At 41.4% G+C, this 24004-nt stretch overlaps 1 protein-coding gene across 2 annotated transcripts; it reads right to left on the bottom strand.

Moving 5' to 3' along the window:
• Positions 1 to 5204: 5204 nt before the first annotated feature.
• On the bottom strand, positions 5205 to 23834 carry LOC111149440 (DnaJ heat shock protein family (Hsp40) member B11). 2 transcript variants are annotated; one of them, XM_022506533.1, is made up of 10 exons: positions 23485 to 23747; positions 20711 to 20867; positions 15863 to 15960; positions 14003 to 14135; positions 10114 to 10256; positions 9243 to 9325; positions 8522 to 8579; positions 7265 to 7376; positions 6383 to 6542; positions 5205 to 5572 (listed from the first exon to the last, which is right to left on the bottom strand). In XM_022506533.1, the coding sequence occupies exons 1-10, from the start codon at positions 23550 to 23552 to the stop codon at positions 5514 to 5516; spliced, it is 1071 nt and encodes a 356-aa protein (XP_022362241.1). In that variant the 5' UTR covers positions 23553 to 23747; the 3' UTR covers positions 5205 to 5513. The 2 variants fall into 2 exon arrangements, with proteins under 2 accessions (XP_022362241.1, XP_022362231.1); XM_022506523.1 differs by having other exon boundaries at positions 5517 to 5610; positions 23485 to 23834.
• Between the last annotated feature and the right edge of the window lie 170 nt (positions 23835 to 24004).

Genomic DNA, 24004 nt, shown 5'->3' on the forward strand with positions numbered 1-24004 from the left:
GGCTTAATAACTGTGTAATGAATCAGTATTGTTTTCCTCTCCTGTTTCCTTTGGACACAGTCTGCAATTGGTCCTCCTTGGTTTTATACCAAATGAAGTCTGTGAAGTCTTCTACAGTCCAGCTCTCTCTCCCTTTAGATGTTGATTTTGCTCACTCCTTCTCTCCACCAGACACCACTGGGCTTGTCTCAGGCTTGACGAGAACACACAGAGCCCCTGCCTGGGTCATCCGGGGCGGGACGGGTGAGCTAAAACGACCGGAGAACACACTGGAAACCTGGCAGCCAGTCTGTCCAAAATTCCGGGCGGGGCTCCGTAGTCCTCCGCTGTACCACGGCCCCATCCCCTCCACGGTAGACAGCGCCCTCCAGTGGAAATAAGGAAACCTTGCGGGTACTGGGCTTTCCCCTCAGGAGGGTTTTTGTAACCTCTGTCCCCAAGCTCGGGCTGTCACGGGGCCTCTGAGACCAGCCAGCCGGCAGGTGCTTGCTGTTCTAAGCACAATACCACTGTTCACAGAAACGGCTAATGTATTTTATTATGTAAAATTATAACCCTTAATGCGTGTCTTAAGCAGATGCCTGGCTCAAGACTCAAAAAACAAATAACCATACGCAACAAAGAACAGACAAACAAGAGAATAAAACAAGTCAAAGTGGGAGAACTGCACCAACATACAATCAGAAAAAATAATTTCAAAGATGTTTTCAGAGAACTTTAAGCCTAGCACCATGTAAGAGGTCTATATTCCTGGCATAAATGGATAAAGTTTTTCATTAAAATAAGCGGAAAACTAGGAAATGAAAGACAATGAAGTTCACAATTTAATCATATAGTCAGTATATGCAATAATTCCTTTTTCTTCAACGTTCTAAACCAGGTGAATGTATAGCTTTTTCCAAAGAAAGTCATGTTCTCCCTGTCCCCTATATAATCGTCCAAAGTGGAATGTCGTTTTCAAGGCCTGTCAATCTTTGAATAGGCCTGGGAGTGGCACTTGGGCACTGACCTGCCTGGGCACACTCACCCTGTACTAGCTGCCCCAGGCCCTGCTTCTCTGGGCCTCCGTGCACATGTCTCATGGCATCCTCCTCCAGCGAGCATTCTCAGGACTCAGCCAGGCTCTAACCCCTCCGATCCCATCGGCTGTCCCTCTCCGCTGGCCCACGACGTAAATGACGTGGACTCCACGGGTTTCTGGGCAAGCTGCCCTTTCAGTGACAGACCCTCCTGGTTTGCCTGAGACTAAGGGGTTTCTAGGATGGGGGACTTATGGGTCCCAAACTGAAACAAGTCCCAGGCAAATAGGGAGGAGTTGGTCCCACCAGCACCCCCCACACCGTGTGCTGATGGGAGTCACACCATGCACTGTGAGTCTTCCTGTCACAGCTGTGGGAGCAGAGGCCCACGAAATCTGAGGCCTCCTGATGTGTCGCAGGTGGGCTCTGGAGATAGCTGCTTTTATTTCTTGTAAGGCTCTGGAGTTCCTTCCTTTTTTCACCTTTCACTACTTAGCCTATGTGTCTCTCCTAGTACATTCCTCTTTCTGTGCCTGGAGCGGACTGAGAATGTAGTGCCAGTTCCATTGCTTCTCTGCAGAAACCCTTCAGCAGATGCACCTGTTTTCCAAAGCAAGTGTGTGTGTGTATGTGGTTGTCTGGTGGGGGGTTGTCACAAAGTCAGAAATCCACACACGTGCAGGTCAAGGTGTGTTTTATAATGTTTGACAGTGGGGATAGCCAACCTGTTAGTGTTTCCAAAAGACGATGCTTTACCAGAAATGCAAATCGCTTCAAAAATAGTTGAGTCACATTTATTGTAGAACAGCAATAATAACTCTTACCTCAAGCTGTTACAACAAATTACCATGACTGACACTTTAAACAACGAACATTTATTTCTCATAGTTTTAGAGGTTGGGAAGACCAAGATCAAGGTGCTGGAGGTCCCGTGGCTGGTGAGGGCTCAGTTCCTGATTCAAAGATGGCCGTCTTCCCGTTGTGTCCTCACATGGTGGAGGGGTCATCTCTCTCTCTCAGGCCTCTTCTTATCTGGACACTAATCCCATTCATGAGATCTCCAACTTCATGACCTGAGGACCTCTCTGGGACCCTCTAAATACACCTCTGATACCATCATACTAGGGATTAGCTCTTCAACCAATGAAGTTTTGGAGGGGGGCACACTCAGTCCATAGCAATGACTAATATTTAAAGAGTATTTGTGGGGCCCCTGGGTGGCTCATTGAGTTAAGTGATTGATTTCAGCTGAGGTCATGATCTTAGGGTCTCAAGATCAAGCCCCGCATTGGGCTCCAATCTGATCATGGAGCCTGCTTAAAATTCTCTCTCCCTCTCCCCCTCCCCCTTGCTTACCCTCTCTCTCTCTCAAAAAACAAAGAGTGCTTGCTATACATCAGGTACTGTGATAAGTTTCAAATACATCATGTTGGTCAGAATATGGTCTGAATATGGTCAGACCATATGGTCATAATGGTCAGAATATGAGATAGGGGAGGAGACGGAAACTCAGAGAGGTTAAGATATTTATCCAGGGTCACAGAGCTGTTAACTGGCAGAGCCAGGATTTGAATCCAGACAGTCTCACCACATGCTCAATACATGGACTCCGAACTGCAGACTTGAGGGCATCTGGGTGTCTCGTTCAGTTAAGCATCTGCCTTCAGCTCAGGTCATGATCCTGGGGTCTTGGGATTGAGCCCCACCTCAGGTTCCCAGATCAGCGGGGTGTCTGCTTCTCCCTCTCCCTCTGCCACTCCGTCTACTTGTGTTTTCTATCTGTCTCAAATTAATAAATAAAATCTTAAAAAAAAAAAAAAAAGAACCTCAGATGTGGGGCTAGGCACGGTCTCATTTGAGTTAACTGCTGAGAACCCTGCAGATTCACAGACTGCTTTCCCGGTAACGGTGGGGCATATCAGTCAGGGTGTCTTCTTCCTGGACCTATGTCCAGATCACTGAGGAGGCTCTCAGGTTCTATAGTGAGAGTTAAAGAATATCTGTGTACTCTAGGAATTACCCAGAGTTTGGCCGGATCATCTGAAATTCCATGATCATTCTGGATTCATATACTGCCCCCAAAATTCCAGGGACAACATACCCATGGCTACTAGCCCATAGCTACTTCTCAGCTTGGCCAGTTCCTCTTGAAAGTGAGCCACAGCGATAAGCTTGAAACCTCAGAATCACAAATCAAGGTTTGTGCTTCAAAGGCCACCGAAGAAATGAAAAACTCAGTGTGGTATTCTGTGACAGTTTGGGTCTGTATCCCCTTTGATCAAATTCTCTGCATACTGGAGCAGACTGCTTGGGTTCAAATGCTGGTCCTACCACCTGTAGGCTGTGACATGAAACAATTTCCTCAGCCTCACACCGAGGGTAACAGCTTCTCTTCCATACAAATGAGTTCATCCATATAAAGTACTTGAACAGAAGCTGGCCTATAGTAAGCACTCAATAAATATATTTTACTCAGAAAGAGGGCAACTTTTCACGGTTCCTCACTTGACAACTCTGTCATCCGTAGAAGCTTCTGGTTGAAAAGAACATACATATGATGGCTACAATCTCCCATGCCCAAGAACCCTCTTTGAAACGTTCCCAGATAGATGTTTATCTTTAGTCTATTTGGTAGGGAGCTAGCTGTCCCAAGGGCCAGCACTTCAACTGTGGATGGCACGAAGTTCTGGGAAAACAGGTGTACCATAGTGCAAAAAGCTTGGGTTCTGGATCCTGGTTTTAAGATCTTCCCATCATTTCCCACCACCACTATTCTGCCCCAATGGTTTATAACGAGAAGAATCTATGGAATTTTGATACAAATTTTTCCATGCTACTATATGCTTCAGATAAAGCTTAAAGTGAACTGAAGCTGTCAAATGATAAAAGAATATTTTTTTTAACTTCTCAAATCATGGCTATCTGGACCATGGATTAACTGGAGTGACAAAGCCCCCTTAACATTATTATTACAGCAAAAACACTATCTCTATGGGATTGTTCTAGCCAAGACTAGTAACACTAGCTCTTAGGATGTGACTGACTCTTGGAAAAGTCTTAGAAAGAGAGGGACAAGCAAGGGCAGGTAATGATCAACAGTTCTCTTGGGCTAAGAAATGGACAGGAAATTATTTCTAAGAAATGTTCAAGTAGGTAACTCAGTACATAGTGAACATCAAATATACAGGTCCACTAAATATGTATGTACAAAATAGATTTCCAGCATTTCAAATAAGCCTTTTAATTTTGTTCTTTCCTTCGTAGGGGAACACACAGTTGTACTCATGTCCAAATAGTATCTGACTGAGGTTAAAAGTGTGCCGCTGCTTTTCCTCTTTTCTAAATTGATGAAATTTTCTTTTTTTCCCCCATTCCACTCATTTTTGTAAATCAGGGCAAAATGCAATAAAACGGCAAATAGTAGCATTGGCTACCTGAACAGACGGAGATGGGAATGCTGCTGGAACTCCACAGATGGCAAGAAGGCAGCTGCAACACCCAGCAACAGAAATTGTTCAATACTATTGCACCGCTCACTAGCTAAGGTGAGAAGCCCAAAAGTGTATGAAGAATAGTGTGATGGACCTGTAGAAGAGTGAAGAAGGTTCAAAAGTCAGACAGACTCAAGTCACATGCCTTCTGAATTAGGGGCCACTCAGGGAGCCAAAGGATTCTGCAGGTCTACCCCACATTCATTTTCTAGAACCAGTGGTACTGCTAGTTCCTAACGCAAACCAAAGGCTTTTTAATCATGAGGTCAACTGAGATTGTATATATGAAAAGTGCTTTCTGAACAGTAAAGTATCTGTGTTAGATTATTCCCGGATTAAATGAGAGGAAATGTACTTTCTCAGGAACAGTTAGATCTTTGTGTAATCTTGACTCAGTATCCCAATCTCTAATCTACTCAGTTCCTTCAAGTTCCTTTCTAGAAGATACCCTGTGTGTTTACTTGGCCATGGGGAATGGATCATTACCACCCTTTTGCAGACTTGTGTGTCCATCTTGCCTGATGGGAGGACAACCCAACTAGCCACAGGAAGCCAGGGGGATGCTGGGCAGATCAAGGGAAAGTGACCAGATGGAGATGGAAGGACAACAAGGTAGATAAACCAACAAGAAACGAGTCAAGAAGAAAATAGCAACAAAATGTATTTAAAAACAGACTTCTCCAGTTGTCATTTTGAATGAAATAGCTAGCAATTAACCCCAACCCTTTATATTGTGTTTCTTTTGTTCTTGGAGTCCTCTTGCGGCTTTAATTCTTGAAACTCAGGCAGCAGCACCAAACATTAAATCCCCAAAGGGAGAGGTATTATTAAACCTTTTGCTGGCCAGCCTTTTCTGAACACAAACGGACAAATTCTTAAGCCCTCTTATTCATCTCATGACGATCATTAGGGAAAAAAAATTAAGCCAAACTTGCATATTGAAAATAAGAATAAAAACAGACACAAAAAAAACCCCTGTAGATAATAAATATCACTGATTCACTTATTTTAAACAAAGTCCAATTTTATTCACTCTTAATACCCTTGCAGTCCATTGTATACCTTCTGCACTGATCCTTGGTTCAGTAGCTGTTTGATGCCTGAAAAAAGAGGGAACAAATGATTCCATCAATAAAAGGTGATTTCTGTAGAGTTTAAAGAGCAGGTTTCATGGGAAAGCTCACAAAAGGCTGTACGACAACTGTGGATCCAAATTAAACAAATAACTACCCATGTTCAAGTCTATTGCATGTGGATCCCCTCAACTCCCCACAGGCACATGTATGTCCAAGACTGCCCCTTGTCTCTTTCTGTCTCTCAGGCACACAGACCACACACATATCCCACAAAACCCTATCCAATGAGAAATGAGGAGAGGCCATCAAAAAGGAAGTAAAGCTCTTCAGTGATCTTCTGTTCCTTCTTCTTTGTCCTCTTTTCAGTTTTGACCTCTTTCACCACTCTCCTTCCTCTTCCTAATTAGGATGCACCAGCAGGCCTCTTGCCTCAAGCAGCCCTTGCTGATGCCACCCCTCTGAGCCTTTAGCCCTGCTAATGTCTACCTGATACTTCCCTTTATGGTTTGGTCCAGCTAATTTGTTTTATATGATTCCAATTCACATGAATTCACATTCACACGTCCTTGGTTTCAAAGCCCAGCTCATACAGCTCTTTGTAAAACAGTGACAGAAGAATTCTGAATATCTCCTTTACAGGAAGTCAAGTTCATTTTCTGGTCCTGTGTTTGCTGTCTGATGTCCCTGGAGGGTTTTGTTTTTGTTACCCGTCCTCTTTAACCACTGTTCTCATAGTCACATACCACAGACATACACACATGCGCACACATGTTCTCTCTCTCATTAGACTGCTCACCTTCTCTTGCTTCCTCTGTTAATTGTTCTTTTGGAAAATCCACATCAAAAGTGATTATCAAAGAGCCCTTGATGTTGTTGTTGTCAAAGTTGGGGAGCCCTTCTCCTTTCTTCCATAGCTTGGCTCCTGGTCTGGTGATCTTATCCCGGGAAATATGTACCTAGAAAGCAAAAGGGTAGGGGGCACCTGAGTGGCTCACTTTGTCGAGCATCTGCCTTCGACTCAGATCATGAGCTCAGGGTCCTGGGATCAGGCCCCACGTCAGACTCCCTGCTCAGCAGGAGGCCTGCTTCTCTCTCTCCTCCCCACTCATGCTCTCTCTAGCAATCTATGCCTCTTTCTCAAATAAATAAATACAATCTTTATTTAAAAAAAAATTTTTTTTAAAAAGATGGGGTGCCTGGGTGGTTCAGTGGGTTGAAGCCTCTGCCTTTAGCTCAGGTCATAATCCCAGGGTCCTGGGATCGAGCCCCACATCGGCCTCTCTGCTCAGCGGTGAGCCTGCTTCCCCCTTCTCACTCTGCCTGCCTCTCTGCCTACTTGTGATCTCTGCTTGTCAAATAAATAAATAAAATATTTTTAAAAAAAAGAAAGAAAGAAAGAAGGAAAGAAAGAAAGAAAGAAAGCAAGCAAGCAAAAGGGTATGGGACTGGACTAGGACTCTTGAAATACAACACACGGCTTCTAGTGAGCAGTGGTGTCCAGAGCTCCTGTCAGAGCTCAGCACAGCATCAAAGATGAAGGGACAAGGGAAACATCACTAGGACACCGCAAGCCAAAGAAATACGTTTTCAAAATAAAAAGAGAAATCAAACACGTATCCCCAAACCACCCACATGAAGGTTTTAAAAGGACAGGAAGCAGGAAAATTGGTATGTTTACCTTGTGGCCATCCAAGTGAGTAATATCCATATCAAAGCCCACCAGAGACTCCACTAGTGAGACTGTCACATTTGTGTATAAATCATCTCCTCTCCTTTCGAATATTGGGTGTCTAAAAACAGAACAAGGTAAAAATCAAAACTTTCCATCTTTCTTTGGAAAGCATTCAAAAATGTTTTAGAAAAATCTTGTGGAAAGGATGAATACCACTCTTTCAAACAATAAACATTTATTAGATATTCCTTTGTGTATAGTATTAATTGAAACTACAAAGTTCTGTAAGATTTATTAAATCCTAAGCTTAAGGAGCTTATAAATCAGGAGAAGGCAGAGCACATAAGTAAAAGTAGGAGTAATTAGATTACAGAAAAGAGAAAGACAACTTCTGGCAGAGAGGACTGGGCGATGGGCATCAGGAACAGGTTTGCGAAGGTCTCCAGAGCTGGGCTCAAGGCCAGGTCAGCTCTAGAGACGCAGATACAGTAGAAATGGGGGAGGGGGTGTGGGGGAGTTGGGGTACGAGGGAATTCTGGCAAAGACCAGGACCTAAGAAGGTACCACATTTTTATTTATTTATTTATTTATTTATTTATTTATTTACTGGTACCATATTTATTCAGGGAATAGCACATGTTCAAGTTTCTCTGGGAAGATGTGAGAAAGATAAAGTAGGTAAGGAAGCTGGGGAAAGTTCTAGGCAGTGAGGGCCCATTTCTCCATATTTACGTGGGAAACTTGTTTCAATGAGTCCTTAGAAGCAGAGGTATCACTGCTTCTCAAGGTGGTAACAGGAGAGAAATAAAAAACTGGAAAGCTGGAGTCCTGGGCAAAATTCGTATGTAAGCAGCACTTCATGCTAAAGAGAAGCTGCAGATTATGTCATAGAAGGTACTTTCTATCCCAAGTCTTCCATCCTTGTATGGTGCCATGCTTCCTCAGTCAAAATCTCGGGTCTCCTTGAGTTGCATTTGTGTTTGCCTCTCTTTTACAACTCCTTACTTGTCTTATCAGTTTTTCCTTTCAACATCTTTTGGTTTTGTAGGTCCTGAGTAAATATGTTAACAGCTCAATCCTCAGCCACAACCGCAAATTTTCAGTATTGTTGTAGAGTTACAAACGATCGTTTAGGGTATGAAGGGCATGGACAGAGAGTAAACTCTAACAGTGTCCTGGTGGCTATCCATTTGTCTCTATCCTAATGCAACTCATCTGAAAAGCAGGGGCTAAAGAGAAGGTCTCCAAAATCTGATCACTTACTTGACAACTTTGATTCGGAACCGCAGGTCCCCTGGCTCTCCATCCACATGAGGCTCACCTAGTTCGAAGAAATGATGGCACATTTAAGTTGCACATTGTGCATGCTGCAAATCTATCTGCAGTTTAGGAGAATTTTTTAAAGCCACTACCTTAGGTGTGGTCTATCGAGTCTATCTGTGAGAGCAGTGTCTCTAACTGGTTATATCAAGTTTTGGATTATTAGTGAGGATCACCTGTATCTCAGGCACAGCAATAAATAACTTGACCTGTTTCCTAAACAAAGAAAGATTCACTGATTTCTTGAACCTAAAGTCTTAAAGCTTCTTTTCTTTCAGAAACCTCAAAGGGGAGGTCTGAGAGCCTTTGATTAATGCCAACCAGAGCTACATATCTTCTTTCACTGCTGAGTTAAAATTAATCCATTAGGGTCTGAACACCCTAAATTTTGAAATAACTTAGAATACTAGATAAAAAGTTACTAGGTAGTTAACTTTTGGCCGTGGTATTCTAAAGATAATCTGTAGTGCTATGGTTTAAGGTGAACATCCAGGAAGGCCATGAAAGGCTTTCTGCGCCCTAAAACTGACTGGAGAGTGTTGGAAATGATACATGCATTTACTACGTGGCCATTAGGATATGATGTGAGGGGGGGTGGCTGGTATTCACAAGCACACAGAGAACACCGAATTATGACAGTAAAACATCAATATCAGCGTTTCACCTTCTCCAATAAAGGGGTACTCCATGCCATCTCTCACCCCAGGTTCTATTTCTACCTCCAGTGTTCGTTCTTCATTCACTAGTCTGAAATAGAATTTAAAAAGAAAAAAATGAAAATACAAACCAAACTCCACATACACATAATTAATTTTTTCTGTTCTATCAGAGTTGTTTCTTGAAAGACTAGTCCATGCCTCTAGTTGACAGAGCCATCTGAGATCTATTTACATCTCCTACATGCCAAAAGCCAGGGCAAAACTACTATTTATTATACAATCTTGTGGCTGTTGCCTCCAAAGAAGCCTGCAGTAGACTGATTACTTTAAGCTGAGTGATCAATAATAGAGAAAACTACTCACTCTTACATAAATTTCCATCTGGAAGGACAGAAGCAAATCAGAAGCAAAGTTTATCCTATCTGATATTTTTCCTGATCCCACAAAGAACTGATCTAGTTTTGATATATATATAATACACAGTCAATTAAATAGTTATGTTTATGACATAATCAGCAAATAGTACATCTCTCATCTGCAGTGTTAGCTGGATATATATGACTGCTCTACTATTCCAAGTAGGAAAAATGTAACATTAATATTTGCTAAGTATATTCAGAGATAAAGGGCATAGCTTATTAGTTCAGAAATACAGAAGGAGATATAGGAGACATACTTTTGGGAAAAATAAAAAGGTACATGTCTTTTCTCTATCCTTTGGTGGAATATGAAAGAGAGAGAAAGGAGGGTGTCGGGAGATAGGGAAAAAATCTCGGTATGGACCACGAGCATTTTATGAGACAAGTGAGAGGATGAGTGTCTCTCGGTGGAACAGAAAAGGTGCTCAACTTGACCTTACTTGACGCGCTTACTTACTTGACGTTAGGGCACTCATCACAGACCACCTCCTGGGTCATCTGGAAACGCCCAGGGCCCAGCTGGGTAGTCCGCATCTCTTGCCGGCAGTTGCATTTTCGTTTGCCCGGAGCCTGCCTTGCCACAGGTTTGTTTCGAACTACCTAAGAAGAACATAAACATCAGCTTCTCTCCCTATAAAAGAGCCTCCGATTTCCTCAGCTGATCAGGGCTGCACAGGTGCTGGGGCTGGAATGTTCCCTTCTCTGGCAAGCTATCCCCCAGGGAGATCTAATGCTGAGAGAAGCCTTTGTGGAGTTACAAATCAGCCCCCATCCCATGCAGGAATGAAGCAAACGGATACTTAAACGACTCGACGTCTGAAGCTGGAGGAGAGAGAGGGGATTAAGAAAGAAGAGAACTGAAAAATGAGGTGGATGATATCGACATTTCTAAGGCACAACTAAACACCACTGAGTTGAAGCCGTTCACACAATTACTATCTTTTAAGAAATCTGAGCCGTGCAAAGCACAACCCCTGGAGAATAACAATGGCCTTGAAAAGCTGGTATTGGCTGCCACCATACCATTAGCTATGATAAATCTAATGAAAACACTTCCTTGTTTCAGGCAACTCAATTTAGGATGGTTGCCCACTACTATCTCACATCAGATACTGAATATGTGAGGGACACAATGATCATCTCTTTGTCGCTGCCTGCAACCAGACACACTGCTCCCTCAAGGTACATGGGAACCCAGACACATGAAGAACTGTATTCCGGGTTTTGCCTGTTTCATCAGTCAGACACCTAATCATAAGGCACATGTTCACACAGCAGGATGACACAGACGCTCGGGAGGAAAGCCCCTTACAGCCCACAAATACATGAAAGCCTAGGTCGATGGAATAAATGACAACAGTAATTAGAGCAGACACTCTATGACACTGAGTTAAAACAATACTCTGATCACTTTTACATACATGAACTTGCTTGATCCTTGCATCAACCTCATGAAGTAGATACTGATATGGTCTCCGTTTTATAAGGGAAGTAATGAAGGCACAGAAAGGTTCAGGAACATGACCAAGGTCACGTAACTAATATATGGCAGAGCCAGTATTTGAAATCAGGCAGTCTAGCTCTGAAGTCTGTGTTTTTAATTACCATGCTTTCTTCAAGGTCATTCTTCCTTGAAAAAGAATTTTCCATGGGTCATTTAAATGGCAAGGCAGACATCCTTTACCACAACTGGATTTTTGTTAGGGATGCGCTAACTGTGAAGAGTGATGTACACAGGGTATTAGTAATGACTACAGACAACATTTCTGGAGGGAACAAGGGAGTTCATTGGGCTCACCACCTTCTCCCACCTCAACAACTTATCTTGCTTTTGAAGGAGAGATGTCCCGAATACTCAGTGCCCCTCCCCCTGCTTTCAGACCGAAGCACTGTATCGGAAGCCCGTGCACCCTCTGTAACTATCCAGTCTTCTTTCAACTACTCGGAGCAAAAGCACAACTAATGAGAATGCTTCCTGTCAAGCTGGTACGTAAGCGTGGGCTACTGGCTATCTCCTCCAAAATCCTCTAAAAACTAAAAGAAAAAACAGATTTCAGGAAACAATTATAACACACAATTGGTTAGAAAATTCCAGAGATGGAAGGCTGTTTGGAACTGGCATGTGTACAGTGTAGCGGCTACAGCTTCGGACAGCAGCTAGTGGGGGCCACTGCGGAGATGCTAGAGAAAAGTAGTTGAAGTTCTGCTCTCATCTCTCTCTTCAACTGCCTTGGGACGAGCACTGTTTGGCCCCCCTCTTCCAAAACAACAGACCCCAGACACCAAACAAAACCAAAAAAACCTTCAAGAACATAGACAAATAAAACACAGTTAAAACCACTATGAAAAGGTTTGCCTCAAGATGCTCTACCAGGGAAAGAGACTTGCTGACACCCATGGGGGAAATGCAAGCTCAAAGGCCAAAAAAAATCTAGACACTTGAGGAGTCCAACTATATACCCTCCACTTGCAGAAAAGACAACAAACTGGATAAAACATATATTTTAAGCAAATGTATTAGAGAAGACAGGCCAAGAATTTAAAATAAGCATGGTAATATTTAAGGAGATAAGGAAAGACATTAGCGATAATGTAAGGATCCAGTACAGTTGTTATGTATAAAAACGTGAATTGAAATAAAAAAACAGCCAATGGGATATTATTAGGATAGACATAGTTGAAGACTATAGTGAGGCAGAAGTCCAAAATAAGGCACTCTCCTAGAAGGAAGCAGAGAAGGCTAAAGAACTAGAATGGGTTTTTTGTTTGTTTGGTTTTATATTTATAAGAAAGTTAAGAGCAGATGGAAGGAGAAATGCCAACAAAGAGGATTATGTATTTGAAAAAATAACAGAGATAAATTTTCCAGAACTAAAAAGAGATGAATAACCTCAAATGAAAAGATCCCAAAGTTTTAGTAGAAAATATAAGTGACCTGTTTTCTGATTTTAGGGCAGAAAAGAATTTCTTTTTTTTTTTTTTTTAAAGATTTTATTTATTTATTTGAGAGAGACAGAATGAGAGGGTGAAAGAGAGAGCACATGAGTGGGGAGGGCCAGAGGGAGAAGCAGACTCCCTGCCAAGCAGGGAGCCTGATTCGGGACTTGATCCCAGGACTCCAGGATCATGACCTGAACCAAAGGCAGTCGCTTAACCAACTAAGCCACCCAGGCATCCCCCAGAAAGAATTTCTTAAACAAGATACAAAAACTAACCATAAAAGTAAAGACTGATAAATTTGGCCACGTTAAAATTAACTACTTCTGTTCATTTTAAATAAATCTTCAATATAATGGAAACACAAGTTACAAACTGATTGGCTACCTCTAGCCAACAAAGGTTAATAGTAAGAATAAACTATTCTTAGAAATCAATAAAAGGGCAAAAAATATATATATGGGCAAAATATGAACAGACATTTCACAAGAGAGGAAACAAATATGGCCACTTAACATATGAAGATGTTTATCCTAATTATGAACTAAGAAAATACAAATCAAGACCACAATGACATAACATCTCTGCCCACTTGATGGACAAAAACTGAAAAGTCTAATAATTCCGTTTTAGAGGGGCAGAAGGTCTACAGGATCTCATGAACTGCTGATGGAAGTGCTGGTAGTCATCAATGGAGAAAACAATACAGAATCATCTTGTACACATCACACTAGTTCAGATTCCCCAGCAATTTCACTCTTCCATATATACATCCAAGAGAAATTCTTGCTCACATGTACTTAGATGTACGTACAAGTTCATAACAGCACTGTGAGGAAGTGGAAAAAAAAAAAAAAACCACCGTAGAAATAACCTACATGCTTACTGATACAATAAAATTCACAATAAGATAATGTTCAGCAGAATTACAGTGACAGCAACAGACACCGACCTTGGTAACATAACAGTGAAAGAAGCCAGTCCCAGGAGGTAAGGTATGGTGTGATACCATTTTTACAAGGTCAAAAACAATGAAAACACAACGACATATTATTCAGGTATTCATACATAAGTAATACAACAAACAGACAAGTGTAACAAGGGAACGATAAAGACCAAACTCAGGAGGGCAGCTAGCTCTGAAGGGAGGTGGAGGGATGGAAGCGGGAGGGAGCACAGGACAGATATGAGTGGTGGTCTTCTTGTAGTTAGTTCTTGGGCTGGGCAATGAGTTCATGAAACAAGAGCTGTGTGCATCATGAACCGACGATTATGATTAACTCAACTTGGTACATCTGGTCACTCCCCCGACTCCCAGAAGACAGAGAAGGTACTCAGAAATTCCTTGTTTTTGGTCAAAAGAACAAGTTCTGGGAGTTAGTATGAATAGCTGTATTGTTTGAACTTACTTCCACAAAATTTCCTGCATATACTTCTTCCAAAGTGACTTCTAGATCTACAATGATATCACTGCCTCTTGGAATATTTCGGTCCTGCTGACGAGGGGTTCCTCCAAACATGAAACCAAAATCTCCAAAGAAGCTGTGGATAAGTGTAAAATCATCAGGAAAAGAAAAGCAGAGCTCGTATCTGCAATTATTTACTTTTCTTCACATGGATACAATACTGTCTCCTACCAACATATTGTATAAAACCGGACATTTTTAATACATTGGAGTCATACATCATACATAATTTTTAATTTATACAATATCAACATTAACTATATTGCCCCCGCCACAAAAAAATTTTCCTTTTAATAAATATTGTCTAGACTTATAGCATAGTGCATAAATACAATGTGCCAATGAATTCAAAGTTGGGTTAATCACGAAAATAATAATTTGTTTTAATATGGAGGAATATCAGGATATAATGGACTTACTGAAAAAGGGCATAGTATTTATAAACTCAGATGATGCTGACTCTAATGGTAATTTTGAACATTTTTAGCGTTCACTTTGTATATTTAGAAACTAGCTCTAGTTAAAGAAGTTACTGTTCTATATAAAACTCTTGGGTACATAATTAAATAAGCTAAAAAAGCATCAGCCTTAGTAGAATGCTGGACCTTAAGAAAAAGGAAGCTCTGTTCTCTACAAAACCTAAATCAATTTTTCTAAGTAACAAAAACATCACTTTGAATTAATACAAACAATGACCTTCAAATGTACAGGTGTTCTAATCTTAACATTAATTTTTGATGCTAAGAAGCCTCAGATATTAGCAAGTGATGACAGCTAGGTAACTCCCTCCCACCCACCAATTAATCTTGGTGAATAGATTCCCTGAATCTTAAACAAAAACAGACAGGGAGGATTTACAGGGTCTGGGGAGAGGAGGTGGTTGCTGCAGATGGCAGCTTTCTCCTTCTGGTATCACTTCTAATAGCCAAGGGGAACAGGACACTTTCCTAGTAGGCTAACACAACCAAATCAATCCTGGGGAAGAGAAGGATTTCCTAATCATACCACTCACATATCTTCACAAGTCCTGAAAAATCTACAGTTAACCCCAAATACTAAATGGGGTAAACTACTGTATGCAAGAATGATTCTTAACTTTCTTTGGGAAAGGGTTCACAAAACCCTTTTAAGGAGAAAGCAATAAACCCTCTCCCCATAGGAATGCATACTCAAACTTTTTTTTTTTGTTTATAACTTGATTTGAAACCCCAGATTAAGATCTTACATGGCATCATCAGGGCATACAGAAATTCAATAAAGAGGGGTTCAAAGAGAGTGAGAGAAAGGTGTGGATTATTCCAGCCATTTAGCACTCCCAGAAAGTGATGTGCAAAAGGAGATAAAGAGCCCCTACCCTAATTCCTCCCACCAATGCTGATTACCATAGATACCCCTCTCTTGTTGACAGAATGAAGAGGAGGCAGTTCTAGGTATGGGAGTAGGGATTTCCCTCACTCTTTCTGCTTATGAGAATAACTTTGTGCATTAAAGGTTTGCAGATTCTAAGAGAAGAGACAACACATACTGGTTTCCAACACACAGGGCCCCCAACATCATCAGGGTCAATGTGGTTGACACAGTGAGCTGGATGGACAGCACTTTCGGGGCTACCTATTTTGGAGCTTTATGAAAATAGAAGAGTGCATTCCCACAGGGAGGAGGATGACTGACCTCTTGGTCAAGAATCAGTTGAATTTTATTCTTCATCAAAAGCTTCTGAACAAGGGAGCAAGGATAAATCTTTAATAATCATCCAGTGATCCACTCTCAGATACTAACTTTGCAGATAGGCAAATTACTTACTGTGAAAAAATGTCTCCATGGGAGCTCTGATGACCATCTTTTAATCCCTCTTCACCGTAAGTATCATATTGTTTCCGTTTCTCACTATCTGACAGAACCTGGGGACAAAAGCCAGCAGAGGAAAAGATCATGAGTTGGTTATATGCGATTAAGGTACATTTGTATTTATGCTATATTTTTAGACTGATACTGTCTCTATGATTTTTGTGGAATGCAGTTTTCATTTGATATGGTATTAAGGCAAGTAAATATTTTCTTCAGCAGACTAAATTCTTTGATGCACTGTTCATTTTGGAACTTCACAGTGCTCAATTCATGTCTTTCCCAAAATTGGCCTAGTCACATAAAAGTCATATCTGAGATTAGCAATGTGGGGGTAAAGGGGAGGGCAACAACAGAAAAGAGGTGAGATGAATTCCTCTGGTTTATTTCCCATGCAGTTTGATTCTTGTGGTTGTGCTGTTCACCTCTATGACACAGTAGATCTCTGAACCATAGATTAGGATAGGACTATGACAGATCGTCATTAGTGATAGCAGCAGCAAAATGGGACAGCCTTAAGATCTGTCCAGGTCTACATGTCCACACCATATATGTGCCTCCCCTCCACACACATTAGAAGACTGACAGGTCAAGGGAATCAAATGATAGTCCCTTCAGAAAGGTCTATACTACTATATTTCCATTATCCCTTTTCCATTTGGGGGTTATGTAGAAATCCTTTTGTAGAAGAATGCTGTCTGCCACATATATGTTTAAGTCTGTAAACTTCTGAGTCTGAATTACAGAGTAAAACAACAAAGAAACCACTGCTCTATGAAGACTGCTCAAGGATTATTTCACAGCTTGAAAAGATTGGGCCCATTCCATTTATATAATACTGAAGAATATAAAAACAAAGTAAGCTTCCATACTCTTTAAAATCTGCTTTCAACTTGCCAAAAAAAGTAAAAGCTTCCCACCTATGTAGAGAAATCTGAAGTATACCCACACATATAATTTTGACAACTAAATAATTTTATACCTCCTTTGTTATTTTGAATCGAAATATTTAGACAGCAGATTGAAGGGGAAAGTTATTTCAAACCCATACTTGCACTGGCTCAGGGAAAGAGAGGCTGGAAGTAGATGGGGCTTGTTGACTCAGCAAAAGAAACGTTAGACCTGCCTGGCATATATAAACAGGACACACTTTGGCTACGGGCTGAGTGATGTGTAAGAAGCCACTGCAAAAATTTTCTTTTTCTAAATTTATCTGACATGTTACAAGAAATTGAGTGTATGAGAGAGAACATTCTTTTTTTTTTTTAAGATTTTATTTATTTATTTATCAGAAAGAGAGAGAGAACGAGTGAGCACAAGCAGGGGGAGTGGCAGGCAGAGGGAGAAGCAGGCTCCTCGTCAAGCAAGGAGCCCAACGTGGGACTCAATCCCAGGACCCTGGGATCATGCCCTGAGCCAGAGGCAAAAGCTTAACCGACTGAGCCACCCAGGCATCCTGAGAGAGAGAGCATTCTTTTATTTTATTTTATTTTTTTTAAGATTTTATTTATTTGACAGAGAGATAGAAAGCATGAGTAGGCAGGAGTTACAGGCAGAGGGAGAGGGAGAAGCAGGTTCTCTGCCGATCAGGGAGCCCGACTCAGGGCTCCATACCAACCATGAACTGAGCTGAAGGAAGCCGATTAACTGACTAAGCCACCCAGGCACCCCAAGAGAAAACATTCTTAAAAGCAGAGACAAATGGGTTAGTTCAGAATTGACCAGAGTAGTTGACTAAAGGTACTATGACAGTTCACATGAAAGGAATGTTTTAGTAAATATCCTTAAAAATAATCAGCTATTTCAGGGAAGTAGAAATGGGCAAACTTAAAAAACAAACAAACAAAAAAGACAACTCTTATTATCAGGTGATCTGGACTTCCAATATTTTTACTTTCAAGTCTCCTGTGGTTTTATCTCGACAAAGGAATGAACCCCACATTTGGGTCTATAAGAAATACCACTTCAAAACCCCCGAACAGGGACATCTGGATGGCTCAGTCGGTTAAGCATCTGTCTTCGGTTCATGATCCCAGGGTCCTGGGATTGAGTCCCATGTCAGCCTCCTTGCTCAGCAGGGAGCCTGCTTCTCCCTCTGCCTCTGCTGTTCCCCCTACTTATGCTCTCTCTCTGACAAATAAATAAAATCTTTAAAAAAAAAAAAAGCCATACACACAAAAACAAAACCCCCAAAGACTATTTTAGAGTCAGTCTTTTTATGGACAGCAGAGACTTCTGGAGTAACTGCCCCCCCCCCACAAAACTATCCTTAAAGTTATCTATTATAATTCACTTCCTCCTCAGTTTTTTTCTGTCCAAAGAAAGTGATTTTATTCCATGGTCTTGGAAACTATTTTATTTTCAAAAGAAAATAAAGGTTCTTAGATGATTGGCCAATCAACCCAGAGTCTCAACTAATTAAGATGCCAGCAGTAATCCCAGTTCAGTAGAGAAGACAGATTTGTATTCACAGAAGACTCTTCAACTTAACCGGGATTTTGATTTGTGAACACTAATTTATCTAAGGACCAAGGCAATGAAGTGAGTGATACAAAGAAAAAAGAAAATTTGAACTAGTGACTAGAAAGGTTCTTAGAGTTAAATAAACTGCAATCTCATAAATGATTTATATATATATAGCCTGCTTAGGTTGTCGCTTAAGAACATGGTAGACTCTAAGGTTTTTGTTTTTTTAAATGACACACAGAGAGAATGAGTGAACATGAGAGTGGTGGGTGAAAGGCAGAGGGTGAGGGAGAGAGAGAATCCCAAGCAGGCTCCACACTCAACACGAAGCCTGATGCAGGTCTCGATCCCATGACCCTGAAATCATGACCTGAGCTGAAATCAAGAGCTGGATGCTCAACCAACTAAGCCACCCAGATGCCCCAACATGGTAGCCTCTTTAAAGAACATGACAAATTCTTAGCAACACCTTCCCTAAAAATTATTTTGGACTATTGGGTTCCTAGTAAAAAAAAGGAAATATTTATGGGAAAATAGTGCAAAATATGGAATCCATATTATCAAGAAGAACCAAAATGTTACATATAATTTAAAAGAGTCCACCAATGCTCTCAAATTTATTTGTGGGACCTAGGTTAGGAATTCCAGTCCTATAGGAGCCCTGAAGGTGTCAATAGAAGAAAGGGGGGCCCCATTAGCTTTAGGTTTCTCCTGGGTATAAATCACTTTTAGTTCAGTGGATTCTTTAATCTAGGCTTTGGGATCCCTTACCTTTGGGGTTTTTCCCACTACTAAAATATTTTTCAGATTTTGTTCCAGCCTTCTCTCTATCCAGGGATTTAACTTGAATTCAGAAGTTTTAGCTCCATAACTTTCAGAGTTAAATTAGTTTTTCTTGTGCCCTTTTAGAAAATGGGAGTGTTCTCACTAGAGTGATAACACTGTAATGTAAAAACTGAAATCTGCTAAGAAAGCAGAGTTTAAATGTTCTCACCATAAAAAGAAACAAATAAGTGAGGTGCTGGATGTGTTAATTACATGGGAAGAGTCCTTTCACAACGTACACATATATCAAATCATTAAAGATGTTATCATTTTATTTGTCAATTATATCTCATTAAGGCTGAAACCCCTCCCCCACCCGGATCTCTTAATCTATTTCTAGAGGAAAAGTGAATTGCAACGTATGAAAAATAGCTTCCTCCTAATAGATGAAAGATTATTAGAACTTATTTGTAAAATTTTTTCACCATAGTGTTGAACGAATCTGTGTACAACAGTTTTCCAAATAATAAGTAACTTATTAAGCATTCAAAAAATATTCCTTGGTGTAATTAACAATGGAATAAAAAATGGGAATAAGAATATGCCCAGCTCTGCTATATTTCATGGTATCCTAGTGCAGATTAAATGAGATGATACTGATAAAAGCATCTACATCTCCTGATTAGAGGCTGCAAATTATAAACTGTAGCTGTTTTGTTTGATCTGCACAAAAAAGAAATTTTAATATTGAATCAGTCACCAACATTTTCCAATCCAAAGAATTACACAAAAATCTGGATTTCCACTTCTCTTAAAAAATTACATGATCTGGCAACACTGTTTCCATTTGTACATGGCAAAAACTGGCTGGGTTTGAGTAACAGCTGTCCCCTTGAAAATGGGCAAGAAAGCTTCAGTTTGTCACAGTCCTCAATAATCCCTGTTGGTTCCGAACATGGAGGCAGAATATTCACTGTCACGTTTTACCTTATAACTGCCCTGCATGTCATGAGTCTGCTCCATGTATGCATGTGGATTTACAAACCTCATTTAAATTTTGTTTCTATTTCTGGCTCTAGCTCCCAAACTGATTGAATGATGATCAATCTACTCATTAACCTACCAATCTTTCTTTCTTTTTTTCATCTTTTTCACCTGAATCTCCTTAACCAAACAAAAACTAGTATGAAAAAAAAATAGGAGGGCGCCTGGGTGGCTCAGTGGGTTAAGCCGCTGCCTTCGGCTCAGGTCATGATCTCAGGGTCCTGGGATTGAGTCCCGCATCGGGCTCTCTGCTCAGCAGGGAGCCTGCTTCCCTTCCTCTCTCTCTGACTGCCTCTCTGCCTACTTGTGATCTCTGTCTGTCAAATAAATAAATAAAATCTTTAAAAAAAAATAGGAAATAGCATATACTAACCTTAATATACAATATAGCAGTAAGCACTACTTTTATTTTTTATCTATTGTCTCTTTTTAAAAAGAAGTGACCTGAAAGAAAGGAGTGTTACTCTGTGTTATGCTGACTTTTCTCTATCCGTAGGTTTTATTCATACTTCATCCTTTTTCCTGACTCACCTCATAAGCAGCACCTAGATCCTGGAATTTCTCCTGAGCTCGAGGATCATCAGGGTTCCGGTCAGGATGAAGCTGTAGGGCTAGTTTCCTGTAGGCCTTTTTAATGTCTTTTATAGAGGCACTTCGAGGTACCCCTAAGATCTTATAGAAATCTCGCCTGGGGAATAGGGAGGGGGAGAGGGTACTTCATTAAAGAGTTATACATTACATTTTTAAAGCCAAATTTTTTCCTTTACATTTAGGTTTGTATATGAGCACAGAGGTATGAAAATGAAGGTATATATGTGACACACAAAAAAGCAGGACTAAAAAGAGAACACATCAGAATTTGTGATGAGTCTTATATATTGAAATAGTCACAATGAGAGGCTATGCACTTTTTGAACTTGGCTAGAATTATTCAAAACATCTGTGGTACACTTCTCTTAGAACTATCTTCAGGCAAGAAAACTATTTTACTCATGGCCACAAGTTATTTTCAACCAAAAACCACATAATCAAATTAACATTCTCCTCTTCCCTTCCCTCTATTAGTGACTTAAATCACTTCTGGCTGTTTCCAAAGGTCAAATAAAAACCAAAAGATGATTTTCTTTATTCAAAAAGATTCCATCACATAAATGTTCTAATAGTAGCTTTGTTTGGAATGTTAAACATGAAGTAACTGAAATTAACTTGAGAGGTTACCATAGAGGTTAAGCCAAAATCCAGTAAGGACCCTGAAGAAAGAATAACATCCATTTGGATATACGAATTGTAGTGTTATTTTGCTAAAAGTGAGAGAAAATACCAATTTTGCAGTCATTGCTAGTGGTTATACTGGTTTGTCTTGGTCAAGTCTTAATTACAGACAGCTGCTGAAGCCCATATGCAAGAGCCTAAAGTCTCAGCAGCTACAAATATACATATGGCAAGAGCTGGGAGATAAAGTACAGATTCGCTGACCTCCTGGCAAGGGACTATGCTGGAACCAAATTAACTATAAAAGGAATCTTTGCAAGAAGGGCAAATGGATGGAACATACTATAATAAATTTTCAGAGCAGGGACTACAGCCCATAGAAGACACCAAAAAAATAATCGTTGAATGAAATGAATAATTAAGCATGATCACAGAAACCTACTCCTTTTGCCAGAGTCACTTTAGCCATCAAAATTTATTCTGAAAATGCATTTCTCAACACAGGGGATGGGAAAGTTGTTCACAATGGACATACTAATGTAGTAGTGATGGTGATTTTAAAACGCAATGGGGATAAAATGCACTGGGGTGCTAGGAGAACAAGACATAACATTGAACAAATTATTTCATAAGCTCTTAGTCCCATTTTGGAAAGTCATTTAATCATTTCAGGTGTAAGTCTGAAAAATTATCACCCCCCCAAGGGATTCCATGAAAAATAATTAGATGCTTTATCCTCTCCCCAAAAATCTGCAAATGCCCCAGAGATCTCTTGAGACAAGCATTAAATAAATAAAAAGGTTCACTAAAATTAATAACAAAAGAGCTTTTTAAAGAATGAGGCTTACTTAGAATATGCTTAATATAAAAATGGCTAAGTAACAGCCCAGAAAAATCAGGGAGAAGATGGCTGGCATAGTTCAGCATCAATATTATAGTTCCCAAAAGACTTCTTCCCCCGCCCCCCAAAAAAGGTTGGCATTTAAAGCTACAGAATTAGCAAATTCATACTGACATTTTGTTTAAACATCTTAGGATATGTGTTGCTTTAAGTGAAGTACTAAAAAACATACTAAGAAAAATAAAAGAGCATTACCTACAAGAAACTAAATTTTTTAGCAACTTAAAATGCTTTACAAGAAAAAAAATGACAGTAAATGTAAGCATATATGTACAGGGAAAAAAACTTTCAAGAAATAACAAGCACTTCAAAGTTTAAAGTTTTGCTAACCAGCATCTCCTCCAGTTAGAGAAACTTACGAATTGTTAGAAGCTAAGATTTCCCACACTCTAAAACATGAGCCTGGCATATCGTATCCTGTGGTCACCAGGCTTTAATACCATGGATCTAAAGGGTTGGAAGGATCCTTAAGAGTTCAGTTGGTCCTACTCCCTTCATACAGGGGTACCTTATTATCTTCATGCTACAGATAAGACTTTAGGTGGTTCCTTAAGAGGCACAGAATTCATAAGTGGGTTGGAGATGTATGGTCTTGAATGGCTCACTACCTGTTGGTGAAATGCTCTTCCCGTCCTAAGATCATAAAGCTTCTCAAGAAGATACCGCAAAGAGAGACAGTGAAGCATGATGACAGCTTAGGCTGAATTATCTCAAGAAACCGGAAAGTACAAAAACTCTCCAAAGAGTCTGCCTTGCTCCCTCAATCCAATTTCCTTCAGTCCCAGCATGGTTTCTCTGTCTGTTCCTACTTCCTCACTCAGCCTCGCATCATAACCCGCCCACTTTAATGTCAGCCCCCTCAGTGGCTGGCTGCAGGCTATACATTGTAGGGCCCTCTTCTACAGCTCAGCGGCAACCCCACCCCCACGGTGTGTCTGGCTGTGCATCCAAATCCCACTCTTTGGGGCAAATCTAGCTCCAGGGGCCTCTGGACCTAAGCCCCCTCACTCGTGCCACCCACTGCTCTCCTGTCCACCCCCCGCGAGCCTGGCCCACAGGACCCATTCTTCTGCCCCCACCGCCTCACCTCAGCAACGCCCCTCTCTACTCCCTCAGTCTGGCAATGCTCCCTCATCCCCAGCCAAGACTGACAGACTCACGGGCCCCGTGCCCGCGGGTGCCTGTTCCTCACCCGGCGATCACGGCCCCGAGGAGGTAGAGCAGCAACAGGCAGAAGGTGCCCAGGTTCTGCGGGGCCATGGTTTCTCGGTGCCGGCCTCTGTGCCGGTCCCTAGCCCACGCGCTCCTCACAGCCTCCGCCGCCGCCGCGTCGGCTCACCAGCCCACCCGGCGCTGAGAGGCCGCCTCCCACCGGGCTCTCCTCCTCGGTCCGCAGCGACAGCTAGCTCGCCCCCTCCTCTGCCAGTCCACTTCCCGGGAGTCCCGAGTCCCCGTGAGAGAAGCCCCCAGCAGGCGAGAGCCAATCGCTGCTCGGGACATCACACGCGGCCGGCGCCTCGCAGCCAATCGGCGCAGTACACTTCACCTCCGAGGCGGCGCGGGCGGCCAGTTAGGCCTCCGAATTGCAGCCGCAGCTCTGGGCCAATTAGAGGAGGAAACGTCAGAGAGTCGCGCCGCCGCAGGGATCCGCTCAGCCTGAGTAGCCGCGAGTCGTAGAAAATTACGTAAAAAGGTGGTAGGGGGGAACCGAG

The sequence above is a fragment of the Enhydra lutris genome, unplaced genomic scaffold (assembly GCF_002288905.1).
Source record: "Enhydra lutris kenyoni isolate GAN:26980312 unplaced genomic scaffold, ASM228890v2 scaffoldscaffold2, whole genome shotgun sequence".
NCBI lineage: Eukaryota > Metazoa > Chordata > Mammalia > Carnivora > Mustelidae > Enhydra > Enhydra lutris.

What these genes read in the sequence shown, in the direction of transcription:
- LOC111149440 (XM_022506523.1), bottom strand. Translation starts at nt 23,552, where the DNA reads ATGGCCCCGCAGAACCTGGGCACCTTCTGCCTGTTGCTGCTCTACCTC. An exon ending in ATCTAGGTGCTGCTTATGAG is followed by an intron (nt 15,961 to 20,710) that starts GTGAGTCAGGAA and finishes TTTTGTCCCCAG; the next exon opens with GTTCTGTCAGATAGTGAGAA. An exon ending in CTCACTTGGATGGCCACAAG is followed by an intron (nt 6,543 to 7,264) that starts GTAAACATACCA and finishes TTTGCTTTCTAG; the next exon opens with GTACATATTTCCCGGGATAA.